Source organism: Pogoniulus pusillus, chromosome 7, assembly GCF_015220805.1.
Source record: "Pogoniulus pusillus isolate bPogPus1 chromosome 7, bPogPus1.pri, whole genome shotgun sequence".
Classification (NCBI taxonomy): Eukaryota; Metazoa; Chordata; class Aves; order Piciformes; family Lybiidae; genus Pogoniulus; species Pogoniulus pusillus.
The window spans coordinates 24380689-24403046 of record NC_087270.1 but is presented as its reverse complement, the minus strand read 5'-3'; the positions used below and the strand labels follow the sequence as shown (position 1 = coordinate 24403046).

Here is a 22358-nt window from a genome sequence, read left to right as displayed (position 1 = left end):
TGATTCTTTAATCAGTAGGAAGAAGACCACGAGCTGAAGAGATGCTCCCAGAAAATGACACATTCACACAGCACAAAATGCTGTTAGGATTTCTGTCAGTGCACAGTCACAACATTTACAGCCCCTGCCAACACCTCAAGCAGACACAGCCTCGGCTCCAAACCGATTCTTTAAAAAACTCTATTTCCACACTCAGCTTTAACCCCTTACTAACCTCATTGGGTGTAGGTCAAACATTGGAGGCTGAAGTTCAGCAAGCTCGATAGCAGTTATCCCAACTGCCCACAGATCACACAGTTGGTTATAGCCACCTTTTCTTTCTACTGCAGCAACTTCAGGAGCCATCCTAAAGGGTAAAATACAGTTTTATATTAAGCTTTTCACCACAAATCAAACATTTTCCTGCATGCAACAGTTTACTGCTCTTTACCCTGAAGCACAAAGTCTATAAGCTCACAGAATAAACATTTACACAACTGCATATTGATACGTGTGTGTAAGAAGTTATACACAACAAAGCTCTCCTCAATCATCTTGAAGTAACCAAAAGGCAGTTTCCCCAGCCACCTATTTCTCACTGTGGATGAAGCCAATAGGACTCACACTTTTTTTCCAGTCACACAAAACTGCCACTCAACAGCCAACGAGCCCAAGTTACAATTATTCAACTACAGCAGACTCCAAATACTATTCAGATTCAGACACTGCCCCAGAAAGCAACTGACTTTGACAAGAATTCTAACAAGGAAGATGATTTACACAACGTCAGCCCTCTTGTATCCTGAAACCATGAGACGCTGTCACCTCTGCACAGAGCACTCCTTGTTTGCAAAGTCTGCCTCACTGCAGTGTCAGAAATGAGGTCACTGAAGTTAACAAAGCAGTTTTACCTCCTCAAGTGGTAAAACTTAAAAGCATAAGTGATGCACAAATAGTTATACCTGAAGGAAATGACTCAGCTGTTTTTGAAAGGGCAAAGTAAACTTTGTTTTGATTGCCCTACACAGTCCTATCAGATGGCAAAGGCGGTGATATTTTTTAGATTTGAACTTTATTAATCCAGATCACCTGAGAAGCAGCAGTGAAACTGGAGATGTGACTCAAAAGAGAAAGGTCCCTGGTGGAGTGCTCCAGTAAAGCAGCAGAAGGTACTGCAAATGATGCGCTACTTAAACACAGAAATCCTTATCTGTAGGTCTGAAAACATCAGCAGGTGTGGTGGTATAAATTATGTGCCTTTTGGATTGTTAATCTGTATTTCCATAAATACATTCAAGTGTTGATAAAAATCCCCATTCACTCTCAAGCAAAAAGGAGGAAGTTACCCAAGTAGAGGGGGAAGAGGGGTTAGCTTTGGAGAAGCACAACAGTTACTGCTTCGCAGCAGTTTTGCCCTTCACTTCTATCCAAGCACCATGGCCTCAGCTGCTCACTGAAACCTTCACACTGCCTATTTCCAACTATATTTTCTTCTCCACGACCTCAGTAATTTTGCTTCCTTGCTTCTCTCAAATCTGAGAAGAAAAACTGATACATTTAACCTATGCAATGCTTTCAAAGTTATAGTTGAAGGTTATGCCACAATTTGGAAGTTACACAATAATGGAGACCAGGACCAAAGAGAGACATAAACCAACTACACAAGGGTGACTGATAAGTGTTTGTGTTACTTTGAAAGGGAAGCAAATCCATGCCTTGGAGTGACATGTGCTGCAGAAGAATGCTAAAAATGCTGTGCTTGGCTATTTCAAGACTGAATAGGTGAACATGTCAGGGGTTTCATGATATCCAGCTTTTACCTTCTACCTACTATGCTGTCAGACAATAGAATTTGGAGTATCTTCACGAGAAGCATATGGCCATGGTGCTATTCTTACAATGAAGAATGTGTGTCCTTTACTTCAGTGCAAAAAGGGAACAACAACTTTCAGCTTAAACAGGTGAAAATAAAATGCTGACCTTTAGAAAAGATAAAAAGCTAGCTCGGTGAGTGAAGAGTAAAGCTGCAGAGCAGATAGAATAGAAATGCACATTTCAGTTTAGGCAAAGAAGAGAAAAAGAAAAAGGCTCAAAGGAAGCATTTCAGTGGCAAAAAAATATTCTGGAGACAAAACAAATGAAACTCAAATAGGGAGATACAGAAAAAGTAGAGGGAGAAAATCAGGGAGGGAAAAGGTATTTAAAAAACAGAGTCAAACCCAAGCAAAGTTGCTGGTAGCTTTAAAGCTTTGAGTAAATTGAGATCACCAGTGTCACCAGCAGAGAGTCTTTCCCTTTTTCAGAGCATTAGGGCATTTTCTCCTCCCCTCAGCTAATTCAGCATTTAGTATAAGTGATACAGGTATGATCAGCAGACAGCCTAACACAGCCTTCAGTGATTGTCTGGAGAGTGACACAACATGCTTTTATCACAATATCCTAGACATTATCACATTATTGACAGTATTATATAGGTTATTATTACATCAGTGGGCATATAAAACACAGTTACCAATATGGGGTGCCAATGAATGACTTCCTTTTGGCAATTGTAGCAGTTATCTGTGCAGATACCCCAAAGTCAGCTGTTAAAACAAAAACAACAACAAGGGAAAAATAAAAATGACAGTCAGTAACTCTTTTGATGTAATTAATTGCTAAAGAACACAAGTTTGGTTTCTAAGAGTTTATCTTAAACATGCCAGAAATATTTAACAAGAAAATAAATTCCAAAAGCAAATAATGGGAACTTGGTGTATTCATAGATTCTTAGAATGGGTTGGCTTGGAAGGGGCCTTAAAGATCATCTAGTTACAACCTCTCCCAGCCTTCCAATAGACCAGGTTGCTCAAGACCTCACCCAGCCTGGTATTTCAGGTACTGTGGGGCAGCTTCTCTCAGCAGGCTGTAGGCAAATATGCTTTTCTCCTCTTCAACACAGGAAAGAGCAGGCTAGCACACAAGGCACAGAATTGTCAGGGTTGGAAGGGACCTTAAGGATCATCTAGCTCCAATCCTACTGCCATAAGCAGGGACACATCACACTAGATCAGGTTGCCCAGAGGCACATCAAGCCTGGCCTTAAAACACCTCCAGGGATGAGGTTTCCACCACCTCCCTAGGCAACCTGTTCCAGTGTCTCACCACCCTCATGGTAAAGAGCTTCTTTCTACAGTCCTAGCACTTCCCTGCAGTGTTTTAAGTTGATTCTTTCAGGTAACTTTTCAAGGTATGTTTCACCTGAAACACTCTGGGTGGTACACTCCATTTAAAAATAAAATCACGAAAAGCTGTGATTTGATTTCTCTCTCTCCTTTACACCACCAGAAAGTCTTAACTCAGTGCTTCAACATTACTCCTCTAGACATCAATTGGATGGTTTGGATATTAGGAACAGGTTCTTTACCATGAAGGTAGTGGAACATTGGAATAAGTTGCCCAGGGAGGTGGTTGGGGCCCAAACCCTGGAGATATTCAAGGTGAGGCTCAACAGGGGGCTGGGCAACCTGATTTAGTTGAGTATGTCCCTGATGATTGCAGAGGGGTTTAGACTGGATGACCTTTAGAGGTTTCTTCCAACCCAGACCGTTCTATGATGTTATGAAGCAGTCAGAAACTACACAGGCATGAGAAAAAGAATTCTGATATTCATCAGTTTCATACATGAACATCACTAAACAAAATACAGAAGACTTAGAGCACATAAAAACCTGTTTTGAACACCGAAGTGTATGAACTCACCTAGTTTTACATGTCCATTATCCGTTAAAAGAATGTTTGCTCCCTTAAAAAGAAGTCAGCACACTTGAATTAAAACAAAGCTTCCTCAAACACCAGACTTTATAAACAACATTAGCTGAGATCTTCCTGCAAATTAAGGGGGAGCAAAGACAAACCGAGGGTTGTGCGTTCAAGGAATCTGCAGCCTTATCAAGGTCCTGCTCATAATCAGCAAGCTGCTAGTCTGCTCTCTAAAGAAATTCAGACTTAACAGGGTTTCCCATTCATTTTTAGCTTGCTACCCTTTAGCCTATGGTATTACAAAGTTTCCACTGGATACAAAACCTCTCTCAAAATGCACTTCCTGGGCATTTATTTTATTACATAAAAACTCTAAAGGTCAAAGCAGCAGGAATTGGATTTCCTTTTCATATGTAGGAATTGCTGTTGTCTTGTTTGAGAGCCATGATAATGACAGTCTTAAGCACCAGTTTATATTTAGCAAGTATTTAGCAAAACTATTTCTACCCCCATGCAGCAGAGATTTGCTCATGCTGGACTTGAAGAATTTGCATTTGTGTATCTAGATGGACCACACACCTCATTTCAACAATCATACCTAACCCCAAGCAGTAGTTGGCACTAGAAAAATCACAATATAAATAGGCTAAGATAAAATCTGATCTCCTGAGCTGAGTTTAATCATCTCCAACCTTCATTCAACTCAGCCTGAAGGCTGGAGCTTGACTGAACTCAGCTCCAAATGTCAGCATATACCTAGGTACAGGCTGAGCTGAGTGAAGGCTGAAGCTTGACTAAACTCAGCTCCAAATGTCAGCATATACCTAGGTACAGGCTGAGCTGAGTGAAGGCTGGAGCTTGACTGAACTCAGCTCCAAATGTCAGCATATACCTAGGTACAGGCTGAGCTGAGTGAAGGCTGGAGCTTGACTGAACTCAGCTCCAAATGTCAGCATATACCTAGGTACAGGCTGAGCTGAGTGAAGGCTGGAGCTTGACTGAACTCAGCTCCAAATGTCAGCATATACCTAGGTACAGGCTGAGCTGAGTGAAGGTTGGAGCTGACTAAACTCAGCTCCAAATGTCAATCCATAAACTAGATGGAAAGGCAGCACAGGTCGACCTCCAAAAGTTCTGTTTCTCCACACTGTGACTATCCAGAGAGCAGGAAGTGAGGCCTGCAGTAAAACCAAGCCTGCTTGGGCAAACACTGCACAGCTACAGTTAATGAGCCTTATACATGAAGCTGTGTAAGTAGTGTTACAGTTAACAGGCTCTTGACCTTCTCTGCTTTTCAAGTGTAGCAGGACAGACACTCCCTAAGTTAGCTCCTGAGGGAAAGAGGATCCAAGCCAAGAAGCTCTGCAGATGATTTCCATAGTTCTATGTAAGCATTTTATCCCCTAAATTGACAGATAACAGTAAAGATTCATCAGAGGTGATGGAGTCTACTATAAATACATCTAAATTCGCTTCAGTTTTTACTTACCTTGATATCTCTGTGCATCTTTCCTTTACTGTGAAGATAATATAGGCCCTGCATAAAATATTCAGATAGTAATTTACTCCATTATTTTTCATTTTACACACATTGCTCACTTAATTTGCAGCCATTTCCATCAGCCCAATGAGTCAATGACTACAGAACATTCTCATATTCCAGTGTAGCTGAACTGGGTTTGCAAATTCAATCCACAGGAAGGGAATAGCTAAACCACAAGACAGATGGGAAGAATATCACCACTCTGTTCTGTGCTGCTGAGACCTCACCTGCACTGCTGTGTGCAGGCTGGCTATGAGGCCCCCAACAAAGCTTAACATAGACCTGATGAAGAGGGTCCAGAGAAGGGCTGGAGCACCTCTCCTATGAAGACAGGCTGAAAGACTTGGGGGCTGTTCAGCCTGGAGAGAAGGCAGCTCTGGGAAAACCTCACAGCTGCATTTCCATGTCTGAAGGGGATCTACAGGAAGGCTGGGGAGGGACTGTTTAGAAGAGCCCGTGGCGATAGGATGAGGGTGATGGTTTGAAAGTGGAGCACGGCAGAGTTAGGTTGGAGCTCAGGAGGAAGTTGTGCACAAGGAGAGTGGTGAGACACTGACACAGGTTGCCCAGGGCTGTGCTTGAGGCCCTGTCCCTGCAGACATTGAAGCTCAGCCATGCTGTGTCCCTCTGCAGCCTGCTCTCGCTGGAGGTGCCCTTGCTAAGTGCAGTGGGGTTGGAGAAGGTGTCCCCTGAGGGTCCCTTTCAACCTGATGTCTACTGTAAGGAGTGCATTCCCTGCCTGAGTTTTCCTTGATAAGTGTCACCTTTTTAGACCAAGTTATTACTGTTAAATTGCCCAACATTGTTCTCTTGAGCAGCTGGACCACTGGATACCTACTACACTTATCACATCATCGTGTGCTTAATTCAGTCTAGCACCATGCTAACAGATAGCACTCTTGAGTCGTAGGCAGGATGTCTACGGAAGCATTAAGCAATCTGTCTGAGTCTCACTGACAGTACCAAAGCATCTTAGGACTCAAAGCAGCGCTACAGGGTTGGGGCAGTGTGGTTTGTTGGGTCCTAACTGCCAAGCAACTCATTATGAACCAGCAGTGTGCTCAGGTGGCCGAGAAAGCAGATGGTATTCCAGCTGGGATCAGAAATGCTGTGTCCAGCCGGAGCAGGGAGGTGACTGTCCCCTTGGACTCAGCTCACACCTCGAGTGTTGTGTTCAGTTTTGGGCAACTCATTACAAGAGGGATATGCAAGTGCTGGAGCCAGTGCAGAGGAGGGCAACAGAGTTAGGAAAAGGCCCGGAGAGTAAACCTGATGAGGAGCAACTGAAGGAGCTGGGGATGGTTAGTGTGAAACAGAGGCTGTCTACAGCTACCTGAAAGGAGGTTGTGGAGAAGCTGCTGCTCACAAGTAATTAGTGACAGGACAAGAGAAATTGCCTCAAGCTGCAACTGGGGAGGTTCAGATTGGACATCAGGATTTTTTTTCCCCAACAAGTGTGTTCAGACATGAGAATGAGCTGCCCAGGGAGGTGGTGGAGTTACCAACCCTGGATGTGTTTAAAGGTCGTTTGGATGTGGTGCTTGGGGCTATGGTTTAGGGTGCACCTTGTAGAGTAGGGATATGGGTTGGATCCTGAGGGGCTTTTCCAAACTGAATGTTTCTGTGACTCTGTGAAAATGACTCAGAAGCTTTAAATTCTGTATGAATTCTATAAAACCAAATCCTTGTGTGACAGTGGGGTGGGTCAGTGTCACTTTTGACACTTGAGGCTTAGCTCCAAGATTCTCTTCCAGAGGTCTAACAACATGTAGGCATCTTCCTTGCTCTGCAGTCACACACCTTCATAAGGCTGCATTTTCACAAGAGATATCCACCATGTCAAGACACAACTTTTTTTGCAAGGCACCACAGAGTTGATTGCAAAAACAAGTTTGAATTGTTTTCAGTTACCAGGATTTTCATGGATGGTCTTAAATACATGGACATATCCCAAGAGTCAATGGCCTGACATCCAGATGGAGGTCACTGGCAAGTGGAGTCCCTAAGCAGTCTGTATGGGGACTAAGACTGTTTGATATCTTCACCAGTGACACAGCAGGCTCAAGTGCAGCCTTGGCAAATCTGCATATGACACCAGGGTAGTTGACAACTGAGGGATGGGATGCCAGCCAGAGGAACATGGGGCAAGCTCAAGAAGTGGGCCCACGTGAACCTCATGGGATTCAACAACACTAAGGGCAAGGTTCTACACCTGGATCAGCACAACTCCCAGTATCAATACAGGCTGGAAGATGAAGGGATTGAGGGCAGCCCAGCCAAGGAGGACTTGTGGATACTGGTAAAAGAAAAGCTGGGCATACGCCAGCAATGCAGTCCAGAAAGTCAGTTGTGTCCAGAACTGCATCAAGAGTGGCCAGCAGGTCAAGGGAGGCAATTCTGCCACTCTGCTCTGGCAAGACCCCACCTGGAGTACTTGTGCTCAGCAATGAAGTCCTCAGCACAAGAATGACACAGAGCAGGTCCAGAGGAAGACCATAAAAATGATCAGTGATGGAACACCTCTCCTATGAGGAAAGGCTGAGAGAGTTGGAGCTCTTCAGCCTTGAGAAGAGAAGGCTGTGGGGAGCTCTTATTGAGGCCTTTGATCCTTAAAAGGGGTTCATAAAAAAGATGGGGACAGACCTTTTTAGCAAGGCTGGCAACAGCAGGACAAGAGCTAGAGGTTTTAAGCCTCTACACTTAGACCACAGCTGAGGAAGTTACCTGTTACAATGAGGGAGATGAAACACTAAGGCAGCTTTCCCAGAGAGGCTGTAGATACTCTATGCCTGGAAACATTCAGGGTCAGGTTGGACAAGGCTCTGAGTAACCTGTTTACGTTTCATCTTTACGTCCTTGCTTATTGCAGGGTGTGTTGGACTAGATGACCTTTTAAAGGTCCCTTCCAAACCAAACTATTCTGTGATTCTATAAGAACAAAAGGGTTTAAAAGATTCAAATACCAAAAGGCTCACAGATACAACTCCACTACATAGAGGGGAAAAAAAAGCCATGTCCTCTAAGTCAGAAAGCAGCAATCCCTGGCACAGCATAATGCATACAAAGGAGCTGGCTCAGGGACAGAAGTACTCTGAAAGAGCATTTGAGAAGCAGCAGCTCTCAGTAGATGGCATTCAACGGATTTGCATTCACTGGAAGCCATGATCTGCTCTCTCATATGGAAGCAAGACATCCACCAAAACTGCCATTTCTGCCTAAGTTTTACTGGGGCACTGAATAATTCAGGCAAGGAAAATGAAAGCTAGCACAGCCATGAGAGCATGCTGGTAGGCCTTAACCTGACCACATCAAACACACTGGCAATTTTGATTTGTTCTTGTTGGTACAGATCAGCTGTCAGATAGAAAAACCAGAGTCTTTAAAATTTCCCTTCAAAGTTAAAATAACTCCACAAACAGAGATCAATACATATGCTGCTTCCCCAGTGTAAAGATAAAATAAACAGCAAAAAAAGGCCAGTTTGCTTCAGATGGATAATTTGAGGTTATACAATTACACATAGAAGTTCTAGGTTATAACACATCCAAGGTCTAAGAAAAACACTACACCATCCAAACATCACACCATGGCATCAGACCTGTTAGTGACCTTGCACACTCAAAGTTAACCAGGAGAATCTGAGAACATACTACCTGTAACGTTTCTCTGCTAACATAAGCAATTTGCTGTTCTGACAGTGGTCCAGTCACTGAAATGGAAGGGAGGGAAAAATAAGTTATAAAAATCAAGTCCTAAGTTTTCCCTCTCCTGCCCTGTCTCCCTTCATCCTCCTCCCTCTCCCGCACTGCTATCCGCCCTGCTCCCTCTACTGCCCTGCCTCATTCCATCCTTCCTTCTCCTGCCTTCCCTTCATCCTTCCAAATTCCTTCCTTCCATCAGGGCCTGCTACATCATGTACCTTCTCAAACTCTTCCTCTGAGCAAGCTCAGCAGCTTCTCAAGGGAAGGAGGACTTTTCCTCTCCACCCAGGGTCCCACTTCACTCAAATCTCTTAAAGGAAAATCAGTGCATTCTGAATCAACACATAAACCACAGAGTAAGCATAGAACAGCCTGTGAGTTGTCCCCAGTCACTAGACTTCGATCCTGCCAGGGTTTGAAGATCAGGAAATGCAGTTCCCCCTGCAAGCCTCTCAGGTTTTGCAATGAGAACTAAGAGTCAGGTTGGATGGGGTTCTCCAAGGAAGCTGAAGGAACAGGGAGTTAAAAGTGAAGAGGTTTAAGCACCTAACTGCAAAGCTCCTACAAAACCCACAACCACATTAGTGTCATGCAGCAAGGATCTTCAAAACAGGTTTAGATCCATCCAAATCCACATAAAGCTAAATACAGGAGCATCCAGGCATGTATGTTTGAGGCATTTATTTAAATGGCTTTAAAGATTACAGATGCCTATCTGGAGCGAGGCCCTTTAAAACATAAACAAGATCACAGAAGAGCCTTCTACTTTAACTGCTGGCAGAGAAGCCAAAAAAATCAGCTGCAACAGGAAACAGCCCTTGTGTGACATCTAGCCAGGCAGTTCTGTGGCACAAGCTCATTTCCTGCTCTACAGGTGTTCTACACAGCAAACAAAAACATTAGACACTATCAGCACTAGCAGAGATGTAAAGGATCAACAAGGCCATGCTCAAAGGACAACACTGTGTATGTGGTGTGAACTTGTGAATTGGTGTCTTGTTTTAATGGTGCCCAGACTAAAGAGAAGGATGTGAAGATCCTAACATGCAAAATCTTCCCAGTGTACAACACTGATGGATTTCCTGCCTGCAAAACACAAAGCCATTGGATGTGAGGAATAAGTTCTGCACCAGGCGACTGCTGGAACACTGCAACAGGTAGCCCAGGGAGGTAGTTGAGGCCCCAGCCCAGGAGATATTCAATGTCATAAATAACAGGCACAAACTGGTGTTCATGCAAGTTAAGGCTTTAATATAAAGTTGCAGGAATCAAGCAATGTACAGGCCTGGGTGCGAGGAGAGACTCTTATCTACCCCAACGCACACCCTTTGCCTTCAGCTTTCTCTTTTTATACCCTATTCTATTACATATTTACTAAGTTCTAAGAAAAGGTTGGGTTTTCTTTATCAGTTCTTAGGAATGTGAGATGTCTCTTCCACACAGGCCTCCTTTTATCCGGTGGTCCCTCTGGTAATGTTTGATGAAGTAAGGGGTCTTGCTTAAGTGTCTTCCTCATGAACTTCAAAGTCCTGGTTCTTCTATTTGCTCATACAGGAAAGGTGGCACCAGGAGGAATGCATTTCCATTTCAATATGCAAAAGACTATCTCTTCCACATGCCTCCCTCCTTTGTCAATCTAATTACTCTTATCTTTAAGCTTATTGAGATGGTGGTGCAAGCAGGAATGCAGTTACATTCAAACCCCCCCCCCTTCCTCCTTGTCTGTGACCTCTTGCCACGAATTGATCGGATCAAACATATGATTCTATATATTTATCACATTCAAGGTGAGGCTTGACAGGGCTCTGAGCAAACTGCTTTAGTGAAGGATGTCCCTGCTGAGTGCAGAGGAGTTGGACTGGATGCCTTTGGAGGTTCCTTCCCACCCAACTCATTTTATGATTCTCTTACTCATTTATGGCATACTCCTATCCTATGCAAGTCTCCATTCCAGGCCAATAAAATCCCTCAAAGCTGATTTTGTCTCTTGAAAACCAGCAACCACTTAACTGAACAATCCTCTCTTTAGGCAACAGATTCACACATGCCCCTTGTTTCTTTGGCCACTCATTGTACTTCAGCCTAAAGCACACAGAAAGACCATCTCTGCTTTTCACACCATGCACCCAGCACCAAAAAGACAAAGACAAAACCCACTCCCATGGCACTAAGGCTACAGACACAACAAGGCCAAGAGCATTCGTGAAAAATCAATCCACTTATCTACTGAACTACAGGCAGTGTTATAGATTCTACTCAGGTTCAGAAGCTCTGAAGCAAAAAGGCTATGAAGTGAGACAGCACGTGAGGGTGAGCTTTATTTTTACAATGCAACATTGTCTAATTTGATAGCCTCTGGAAAAATACTGATGGGATAAGAGCTACTGAAGGAAGGAAGGAAATCACTTCTTGTAAAAAAAAACTCACTGTATCTAATTCTGTTTAACAAAACCAACCCCAAATCTAACCAATTATGTAAATACATCAGCTAAAATTGACCTTCAGTGGATTATTATTGGTAATTAATTTAGTATTCTTGCTCTCTCCAAAACACTGAAGTCATCTCCCTTTCTGAGAATAAGCTTTACTTGAAGTGATTACTCTTGACATACCATGATAAATATCCTGTAGAGAGCCACCTCCACAGAACTCCATGCAAATCCATAGCTTGTCTCGCCTGGAAAATGAACAAACCCATTAATTAGCTGTCAAGTCTGAACACAGCACCTACAAAGGGTAAGTCAGAGGATGCAAACATTCAAAAGTCCAGCACAATGAGCTCTGTGTTACAAAAAAGTACAAGTCCAACAATGAACATGATTTCATCTTTATGTCATTACTCCACTGTCAAAATAGTAAAGACCAAAGATATTCCAGGTTTTCTTGGAGTAACAGAAACAGCATTAGCAAAATGTACACATTGATTTTTCTTCAAGGCCTCCTTATAAAAATGAAATATATTTTCATGGAGAAAAGAGGGAAAACAGATGTGGGTTCTTATTGCTTCTTCACTTTCACTTCTCCTCTGCTTTTGCACCGCAAAAAAAAAAGGCACCCAAATACCCCAAACACAAATAAAAAAGCCCTCAATTTCTTTCAAAATAAAAGGAGTCAAACTCCTAATGCTTCAGGCAAAGCAAAGTACAGAAGAGTCCATGGTGTAGCTGTAGGATGTCCAGAGAAGGGCCATGAGAATGATCAGAGGGCTGGAGCTCCTCTCCTCTGGGGACAGGCTGAGAGAGTTGGGGCTGTTCAGACTGGAGAGGAGAAGGCTCTGAGGAGACCTTACTGTGGCCTTTCAGTATCTGATGGAGGTTACAATAAAGCTGAGGAGGGACATTAATGGTGTCAGGTAGTGACAGGACTGGGGGGGATGGATCCAAGCTAGAAGGAGGTTGATTCAGACTGGATGTTAGGAAGAAGTTCTTCAGCATGAAGGTGGTGAGAGGCTGGAACAGGTTGCCCAGGGAGGTGGTGAAAGTCTCATCCCTGGAGGCTTTTAAGGCCGAGCTGGACGTGGCTCTGAGCAACCTGATCTGAGGTGTCCCTGCCCATGGCAGGGGGATTGGGACTGGATGGTCCTTGAGGTCTCTTCCAACCCTGACAATTCTGTGATTCTGTGTAATTGCCTTCTCAGATGTAGTCTTTTCCCTCAAGACTACCTTTTTGTGGTAGGGGTCAAAGGGAAGTTCCTTAGGTCCCTCTTTCTGAAGGAATCAATTCAGTCCAACTGACTACAGCTCCATAAAAAGTGCTTTTCAAGAAAAGACAACAAGCTGAAGGATTCAAAGGTATCTTCTATTATGGACACTCAATTCTATTCTCACTGATTAATTTTCACCATGTAAGACAAGTGTACCAGGAATGACTGCAGAAAAGCATTTTGGACCTGCCTGGTCATTGCTGGATGACAAAACAGGAAAAGAAAAATGGCATAGAAACACTCTAAAGGCAGTTTGGGACACAGAACAACCAAAGGGCAGACTGATAATCGTTCTGCAGCTTGCCCATGACCTCTGCTTTGCAGTTGTTCTTGCTCTATCAGAATAGTTGGGACACTCCTGTAGGCTACGCCAGCATTCATACAAGTGTTTGCAAGGCAATGGTGTCAGTGCTGAGCTTATCCTCTGAATTGCAAGTCTTCACCATTTCTCAGTTAAAATAGCTGCTGTTCCAAGGAGAAAATCTATCTCTTGAATCTCCTCCCCTTTTATGTCCATGGTCCTCAAAGCTATACCCCAGCTGCTTCCTCTAGTGATGGGAAAAGTGTTGTTCAGGCATTACAGAGAATTTAAGCAATGCAAGTCCCTGGCATTCATTCCATACATTTCTGGAGGTCAATTAAAGCTTTGCTTGAACTAATATGTAGGCTTTCCACTAAAACAGCTGATCAAAGTCAGACACAGAAGCAGTGTAACCACCTGAGAAAGAAAACAACCAGCAATGGCAGAAAGGAGAAAGAAGATCAAGAAGCACTGAAGAAAGACATCTGTGAGCCCCTTGCTTGCTTCCCACAGTGATAGAAGACTTGGACAGGGACACTTTTGTGAGCACTGAGCTTGTGAAAGCCACTCTTTCCCATGTGGCTGCATCCTGTCTGACGCCAACAGCAACGAACTGGGAAAGAGTCATGACAATTCCAGCTGCTTTGGGACAGCAGCCATAAAGTAAGAGACACAGAATCATGGAATGGTTTATATTGGAAGGGACCTCCAAAGTTCATCCAGCCCAAGTCCCCCTCTATGCAGCAGGGACATCCTCCACTAGATCAGTTTGCTCAAAGTCCTATCGAGCCTCACCTTGAATCTCTCCCAGGCCTGGGCCTTAATTACCTCCCTGGGCAATCTGTTGCAGTGCTCCAGCAGCCTCCTAGTGCAGAACTTGTTCTTCACATCCAATCTAAATATGCTTTTTTCTAATTTCAAACCATTGCCCCTCATCCTGTGACTGCAGGCCTTTGGAACCAGTCCCCCTGCAGCCTTCTTGCAACCCCTCTTCAGGTACTGGAAGGCTGCTATCAAGACTTCCTGGGGCCATCCCTTCTCCTGGGTGACATGAGGTGAGCAAGTTCACACCTTCCCTTACTGGGCATTAATTTCCCAGTGCAGGAAAGCCCCACAGAAAAGGAAGAAACACAAGAGCATCAAGAGAGGAAACTGTACTTCTAATGTGCTCTCTTAGCCTTTTACTGTGCCTAAGTGCTCAGAGACATGTGAAGCTCCACCTAATCACCAGGAACAGAGTACATAGTTGTCTGTCTGCAGAGCACACAGCAGGCACAGCAAACAAGCAGAGACAGGATCAACAGCACCACTCAATGTCTGCAACTTAATACCTTGGATAAGAGCAAAGCACGAGCCTGGCTGTCTGAAAAATCTCCAAGTACACAGAAGAAAAGGGGGACCGAGTGGGGAGCAATGCACTGGTAACTGCCAATTACAGGACAATGGTGTTCTGCTGCTTGCTCTTCACATTGAAGGGGACTTGAAACACAGAAGGGCAGACAATGAGAGGCCCAGTCATTTCACTGCTCAAACAAGAGAAGCACTACAGCAAAGAAAAGGAAAAGGTGCAAGAGCTCAAAGTGCAGTATCCTGGACTGCATCCAGGGGAGTGTGGGCAACAGGGCAAGAGAGGGGATTCTATCCCTTGAATCTGCTGAGACTCCACCTCCAGTACTGCCTCTGGTTCTGCTGTCCCCAACACAAGGACACAAAGCTGTTGGAGAGAGTCCAGAGGGCCACAAGGATAACTGAAGGGCTGGAGCACCTCTGCTATGAAGATAGGCTGAGGGAAGCTGGGGGTGTTCATCCTGGAGAAGACTCTGAGGGAACTTTAGAGCTGCCTTCCAGTACCTGAAGGGATCCTTCAGGAAGGCTGCAGAGGGACTTTTCCCAAGAGTGTTCAAAGACAGGACAAGAGGGACTGGATTGAAGCTGAGGGACAGTAGGGCTAGATTGGATCCAAGGAAGAAGTCCTGCAGTATCAGGGTGGTGAGATTCTGGAACAGGCTGCCCAGGAAGGCTGTGGATGCCTCCTCCTTAAAGGTGTTTGATTGGATGAGGCCTTGGGCAAACAAGGTGTTCCTGTCCATGGCAGAAGAGTTGGAGTAGATGATTTTTGAGGTCCCTTCCAAGCTGAGCTATTCTGGGATTCTATGAAAATACATACTATGCTTGCCAACATTTAATTATGACTCTCCAAAATCATATTTTGGTATCCTGAAACAATGAGGGGAACAGACTTTACTTCAAGCAAAGGCACCTTCAGCCTGTACTGAGCATCATAAGAAGTACCATTTAAATGTAAACACTTCAAAGAAAGCTGAATGCAACAACAGGGTTTGTTCACAGCCTGTTTTGACATGAAATCTTATAATGCTTTTTATTAGTTATCGTAGAATCATACAATGTCAGGGGCTGGAAGGTACCATGAAAGATCACCTAGTCCAACCTTCCTTCCAGAGGAGGATCACTTATACCAGTTCACACAGAAACACATCCAGGTGGCTTTTGAATATCTCCACAGAGGGAGACTCCACAGCCCCCCAGGCAGCCTGTTCCAGTGTCCTGTCACCCTCATAGGGAAAAAATTCCTCCTCATGTTTACATGAAAATTCCTATGCCTCAGCTTCCACCCAGTGCCCCTTGTCCTGTCACTGGGCATCACCCAGCAGAGCCTGGCTCCAGCCTCCTGACACTCACCTTTACATATTTATGAACATTGATGAGGTCACCTCTGTCTCCTCTTCTCCAAGCTTCAAGCCCCATCTCACTCAGGCTCTCCTCGTAAGAGAGATGTTCCATTCCCTTAATCATCTTTGTGGCTCTGTGCTGGACACTCTCAGGCAGTTCTGTGTCCCTCTTGAACTGGGGTGCCCAGAACTGGACACTACTCCCTCCTCAGCAGTGCAGAGTAGAGGGGCAGGAGAACCTCTTTTGACCTACTAGCCACACCATTGCTTACATTAAGCAATGCATTCCCACTGTGGCCAGTGAAAAGCAACTGTAAGAAAACTGGATGCATTTGTCAGTGCTCCTACAATGTAAATCATCTCACCTCCAGAAATAAACACAAATGGGACCCTCACATTCTGGTCAAAAGTTTGTATGTGAGAAAACCTGCTCAGGGGGACTAACAGCACTGCAGAGCTCCAAGCCCTCCCTTCTGCTATTGCTCACTTCTTTCTTCTGAAAACATCTTTAAACACTTAGTCTCAGGTTCATGGAGCACACCAGACTTCATGTCACACATTAAGAAATGCCAACACCACTTCTTTCCCAGCACTGCAGACATGTATGAAGGCATCATGTGCAGTGGAGGGCATCTGAAAAGGAGTATGCTACAATACAGAGCCCATCACTGACACTTGCTGGAACAAATCCTGTGACTGGAGTGCATCTATCAATGGCTACAGCTGTTAAGAAGGGAGAGGAGAGGAAGGAGAGAGAAGGTGTTGGCCTCTATGTTAACAAGTGGATACAGTGTGAAGAGATGTCCCTAGACAACAGCCGGGAGCAAGTCAAAAGCTTGTGGGTGGGGATTAGAGACCAAGGCAACAAATGGAACTTTGCGATTGGCATCTACTACAGACTGCCTGGTCAAGGGGAACCCACTGATGAAGCTTTTCTCTCCAGGTACATGAGGCATCAGGCTTGCACATTCTTGTCCTGTCTCCCCCAGCTGAAATAGTTGAGTTTGTTCAGCCTAGAGAAGGCTTTGGGGAGACCTTATAATAGCCTTTCAGATCTGAAGGAAGCCCACAAAAAAGCTGGGAAGGGACTCTTCACAGGGACATGCAGCACTAGGATAAGGGGCAATGGTTTGATAGTAGAGAAGAGCAGATTTAGATTGAATATTAGGGACCAGTTCTGAGCAATGAGGTTGGTGGAACACTGCAACAGGTTGCCCGGGGAGATGGTGGAGATCCTATCCCTGAAGATACTCAAGGTCAGGCTTGACAGGGCTCTGAGCAACATTATCTTAGTTGGGGATGTCCCTGCTTAATGTGGGGTACTTGGAGTAGGTGATCTCTAGAGGTGCCTTCCAACTAATGCATTCTATGAACCTAAGATTAAGGAGGTGCAAGAAGAAAGTGGGACAATACACGGTCCACAGCCAGATAACTTCCAGAATATGCAGTATCCATTTCAGTAACTTAGTCACTCTCAACTCAGAGCCTCCAAACATTGCTTTGAACAGATCACAGGATCCCTCACCAACTTCATCACCTGACCAGCTGTAGGCTGCTGTCAAACAAAGGAGTAACTGCACAAATTCTCAAAGAAGATTTAACATGACCTCGAGGTACGCAGCAGTATTATGCACCAGACAAACCCTAACAGTGTTGCACAGAATGGAGGTTACCCACAGTTCAGGTTACCCTTCAAATTAACCTTAAACATTCAAAACTGAAGTGGAGGCACTCCTGGCTTGGAATACCAACTCTGTACACAGCCATATGCTCCACCTGTATGTACACCTGCACCACTTTGTGTGTAATGCAGCTCACAGACCCCAGTGTCACTAAAACCGTAACGCTCAGGCTGCCAAGACAACTCCCCTTCAGTGTATGGGATGCCAGAACAGCATGGCTGCTTTACTCTGTCTTCAGGCTTTGAGCCCTTCTTGTACATGTACATATAACAATATAAGGAGTACACAAGCACACACTCTTGTCCTTGCTCAGAGGAGTGTGCAGAGACTGCTCATCTGGTGGGCCAGCCACAGGCTTGCTTTCCTCCCCACTCTCATACTTTCAGAGCACCTCCAAGTGATCTTATCCTGTAAATATATCTGGGACACTTCCCTCATGCTCCACACCAAACTATGTGAAGTACTACTATGCCAGTTTTTTTCTACCACAGACCTTTGAAACCACCAGAAAAAGAACCTAATTCAAAAGGCAGAATCACATCTGTCATGATAGAACATTTTGACTCATTAGATGAAAGCTAACTCACACAGAGGAAGACACAATGAATCTCATGAGCGATAAAACACGGTTTCAGTGAGCATCCAGAGCACTAAATACAAGAGGTAAGGAGAAGAAACACCTCAGGACAACATTCAGCTGAGCTTCTGCACAAGAGCTTTCCTGCTCCTCTAACACTTAGTGCCAGCACTTTCTCTCTTCCTCAACACTATCTCCAAAGTCTGGCACACCCAACTTGTCCAATCAGCTTGCTCTAGCAAAGTCACTGAGTGCTTCACAGTTGCCATTTCAACATCCTGTCCCAGCTCGCCCCAGAAAAAACAAGGAATGCTCGAGGACAGCTAAGCAAGCAGGGGAGCATGTGTTAGGTCTTCTGTAGAGCTGCAAACACAGATTCACAGAATCAAGCAGGCTGGAAAAGACCTTTGAGATCATCAAGTCCAACCTATCACCTAACACCATCTGAAAACACACGTATGTCAAACATACACCAAAACAGACTCTGCTGGCCAAAAAAAAAACTGGGATTTCCTAAGCTCTGGCTGATCTAGAATGGAAGTAAAAGGAATGCAGTATTACTTCAGAAGATAACCTGGTCAAATTAAAAAGATTTGGAAAAGGAAAATGCACAACAAAAGCAAGAGCCAAATTCTGTCATTTACTTCTCTTTTGAAGATGGTCTTTTTTTTTCTGAAAGGTTTTAATGAACTGACACTTTTTCACATGACAATACTCACCTACATCTTCCCACTCCAAAGCCAACAGCACTTGGCCTCATTACTGAAAGCATAGCTGCAGCTCACAGTAAAAATATAGAGCACTGGATATGCACAATTTCAGAGGGAGTTGCTGAAGTCTACTACACATGAATAACTCAACATCTTCCCATCACAAATAGGGTCTAGAAACCTCTACAACACCATATCTCATTTTTGCTGTGCCCATGCAGACAGAAAATACACCAGCAAGTGAAGGAAACAAGAAGCCTCTGCCATCATGACTTTGTTCAGAGTCCTTTAAAAGCTTTGCATGGCATGGCATAACTTATGACAACACTAGGTTCAGAAAATTCACCAGTTAAAGGTATAATCCTTCAAAATAAAGCAATTGCTGTCTCATAAAAAAGTCGTCAGGATATATTAAAAATTTAACATAAGAGTAGCTGGATCAGGTCCAGAGGAGGCCACAAAAGTGATCAGACAACTGGAGAATTTTTTATGCAGAGACAGGCAGAGATAGTTGAAGCTGTTCAGCCTGGAGAAGAGAAGGCACTGAGGAGACCTTCGAGCAGTCTGCCAGTACCTGAAGGGGGCTTATGAGAAAGCCAGGAAGGGACATTTGACAAGGGCTTCCAGTGACAGGAGGAGGGGCAATGTATTGAAGCTTCAGGAGGGCAGATTCAGACTGGAGATTAGGAAAAAATTCTCGACAGTGAGGGTGCTGAGGCACTGGAACAAGTTGCCCAGGGACCTGGTGCTCCCTCCTTGCAGGTATTCAAGGCCAGGCTGGATGAGGCCTTGAGTAACCTGGGCTGATGGGAGGTGCCCCTGCCCATGGCAGGGGGGTTGGAACTGAATGATCTTGCAGGTCTCTTCCAAACCATTCTATAAATCTATGAATCTACAAACAGCCATTGATTTTCTCAGTTTGCCTTAAGTCTGAGTTTACTGCGTTTAACACCTACCTACTTGTAACAAGTACAACTGACACCTCACAAAATGACTTACACTGAAGAGTAATTCATTGATTATGTCATAGAACGTGTCTTCTTGGAAGGGATTTCAGAGTTCATCTACTCCAATCCCTCTGCCATGGGCAAGGATGCCTTTCAACAACACTTGGTTGCCCAAGGCCTCATCCAACTTAGCCTTGAACACCTTCAGGGAGGAGGCATCCACAACCTCCCTGGGCAGCCTGTTCCAGAGTCTCACCATCTTTGTACTGAATAATTTCTTCCTCAGCTCTAGTTTAACCCTGCTCTGCCTCAGCTTCAAACCATTTCTCCTTGGCCTGTCTCTAGACACCCTTAGGCAAAGTGCCTCTGCAGCCTTCCTGTAGGTTCCCTGGTACTGGAAGGCAGCTCTAAGGTCCCCTCCAGAGACAGAATGATTTACAAATTCTACTTTATGTGGCCCAAACAATTCTGCAACTCGACAAAAAGCAAAGATGAAAAAAAACAAAGCTAAAATATCAAATAATTTTTAGACTCCAAAACAAACCCAAGCCACAGATCACCAGCAGGCTTCTGAAACACTGCACAATTTATGCTGTTAGGTACTTCTCTATGGAATGATCTCTAAGGTTTCATACAGCACTACCACTTCTTTTTTTTTCCACTCCTTATTTCCACACAACATTAAATTCCAACCTATCAGATAGTTTTACATGCCAACACCATCAAAGTCAGAACACTTCTGAAAGCTCTGCCTGCATTATGCAATATTTACACTTCCCAAAGGTTTCAAGAGACATTTTACTGGAAGAGATTTCAAAGAAACCATATACACAGATTCTTTCTCCATACATGCTGATTAATTCCCCATTTATGTATGCACTTCCAAGCTTTTAATCAACAGCTCATTTCCAAGGGCACATGACTACACAGCCACTGAAAGATTTTGCTTTGAGACACTTTATCTCTAGAGTGACAATGTAGTAAACAGGACAGAGTTTAAAACAAATGGATAACATCACACACAAGTGGTGAAAATAGTAACAGACAAGTGAAAAAACACATTATACTTACTTGGTAAATAATGTTTTGTCTAAGTCATCTTATAGATTTGTCCTTGACAAAGGGAGAGAGAGCCATTTTTAAGTGAGTAAAAGAAACAAACTGTACCTGAGATAGCTGCCAAAATAAGCAACAATGTTCGGATGTTTACAGTCTTTCATCATAATGATTTCCTGCTGCACAACAGCAAAATCTTCTCCTGAAAAGCAGAAGAATGAATGTTTTCATTGGCCTGGTTCACACTCACATCTCATTTATTAAATTGATGTTTAGAGTAATTAAACCTACTCATTTGCCAGTTTCACAGCTGTGAATCAATATTTATTAGCAAGGCCTCAGCAGTAAGTAACTTTATTCTTCAAAATCACAGAATTGTCAGGGTTGGAAGGCACCTGACATCTACCTCCCCCTCCCCCTCACAGGGAGGGACACTTTCCACTAGATCAGATTGCCCAGAGACACATCCACCCTGGCCTTAAAAACTTCCAGGGACAAGGCTTCCACCACTTCCCCAGGCAACCTGTTCCAGTGTCTCACCATCTTCATGATGAAGAATGTCTCACTCCCAGTCAGATGGACCTCCCATCTGCTATCTGATATCTCTTACAGTACTGACCACAGCTCTTTCTGAAATCTTTCTTTTCCCCAAAATCCTACTGTTTACACCTGCCTTCTCAATAGCCCAGGTTCTCAAAACCATGATAAAACCTTGCTGGTTTTGGCCATATGCCCAAAATCCATTAGATCACCATCCTGAGGAAAAAAAAACAAAGCAGTCAATAGTTTGCTGCTTCAAGTTTTCACTGAGCTCAGAAACCATAAATATTTATGGACTCTGCCTAATACATGCTCCTGTGGCAGTTCTCCAAGACTACTGCCTATCTTGGCTGTCCCCATCTTTCACAGAATCACAGAATGTTAGAGGATGGAAGGGACCTCCAGAGACCAAGTCCAACCTCTCTGTCAAAGCAGGATCACCTAAGATAGGCCACAAAGAAATGCATCCAAATGAGCTTTCAAAGTCTCCAGAGAAGGAGACTTCACAACCTCCCTGGGCAACCTGCTTCAGAGCTCCAGCTCCCTCACAGGAAAGAAGTGTCTCCTTGTGTTACAGAATTACAGAATGTTAGGGGTCTGAAAGAACCTCTAGAAATTATCCAGTTCAAGCCCCCTGCCAGAGGAGGATTATCCAGGGCAGGTCACACAGGAATGCATCCAGGCAGGTTTTGAATATCTCCAGAGAGGAAGACTCCATAGCCCCCCTGGGCAGCCTGCTCCAGTGCTCTGTCACCCTCACAAGGAAAAAAAGCCTCTTTGTGTTTCCATGGAACTTCCTATGCCTCAGCTTCCATCCACTGCCCCTTGTCCTGGCACTGGGCATCACCCAGCAGAGCCTGGCTCCAGCCTCTGGACACTCAGCCTTCACATATTTATAAACATTGATGAGGTCACCTCTCAGGCTCCTCTTCTCCAAGCTCAAGAGCCCCAGCTCCCTCAGGCTCTCCTCGTAAGAGATGTTCTACTCCTTTCATCACTTTTGTGGCTCTGTGCTAGACACTTTCAAGCAGATTCCTGAGGCCCTTCTTGAACCAAGGGGCCCACAGCTCGACAAAATATTCCAGATGCAGCCTCAGCAGGGCAGAGTAGAAGGGGCTGAAAACCTCTCTGGACCTACTAACCACAGTCCTTCTAATGCACCCTAGGATGGCACTGGCCTTTCTAGAC

General features: G+C 44.4%; 1 protein-coding gene across 5 annotated transcripts in view; it reads right to left on the bottom strand.

Moving 5' to 3' along the window:
• The window catches only part of MAP4K3 (mitogen-activated protein kinase kinase kinase kinase 3), a 94601-nt gene that overhangs the window by 56068 nt on the left and 16175 nt on the right, over window positions 1–22358 (bottom strand). For 4 of the 5 annotated variants that reach the window (XM_064146222.1, XM_064146223.1, XM_064146224.1 and 1 more), the window contains exons 3-9: window positions 20742–20832; window positions 11577–11641; window positions 8917–8972; window positions 5210–5257; window positions 3721–3763; window positions 2492–2564; window positions 215–346 (exon numbers count right to left, since the gene is read on the bottom strand). In XM_064146222.1, coding sequence (XP_064002292.1) covers window positions 215–346; window positions 2492–2564; window positions 3721–3763; window positions 5210–5257; window positions 8917–8972; window positions 11577–11641; window positions 20742–20832 — 508 coding nt within the window. Of the gene's footprint in view, window positions 1–214; window positions 347–2491; window positions 2565–3720; window positions 3764–5209; window positions 5258–8916; window positions 8973–11576; window positions 11642–20741; window positions 20833–22358 lie in introns of those variants that run through there. The other variant, XM_064146226.1, reaches the window with a different exon arrangement.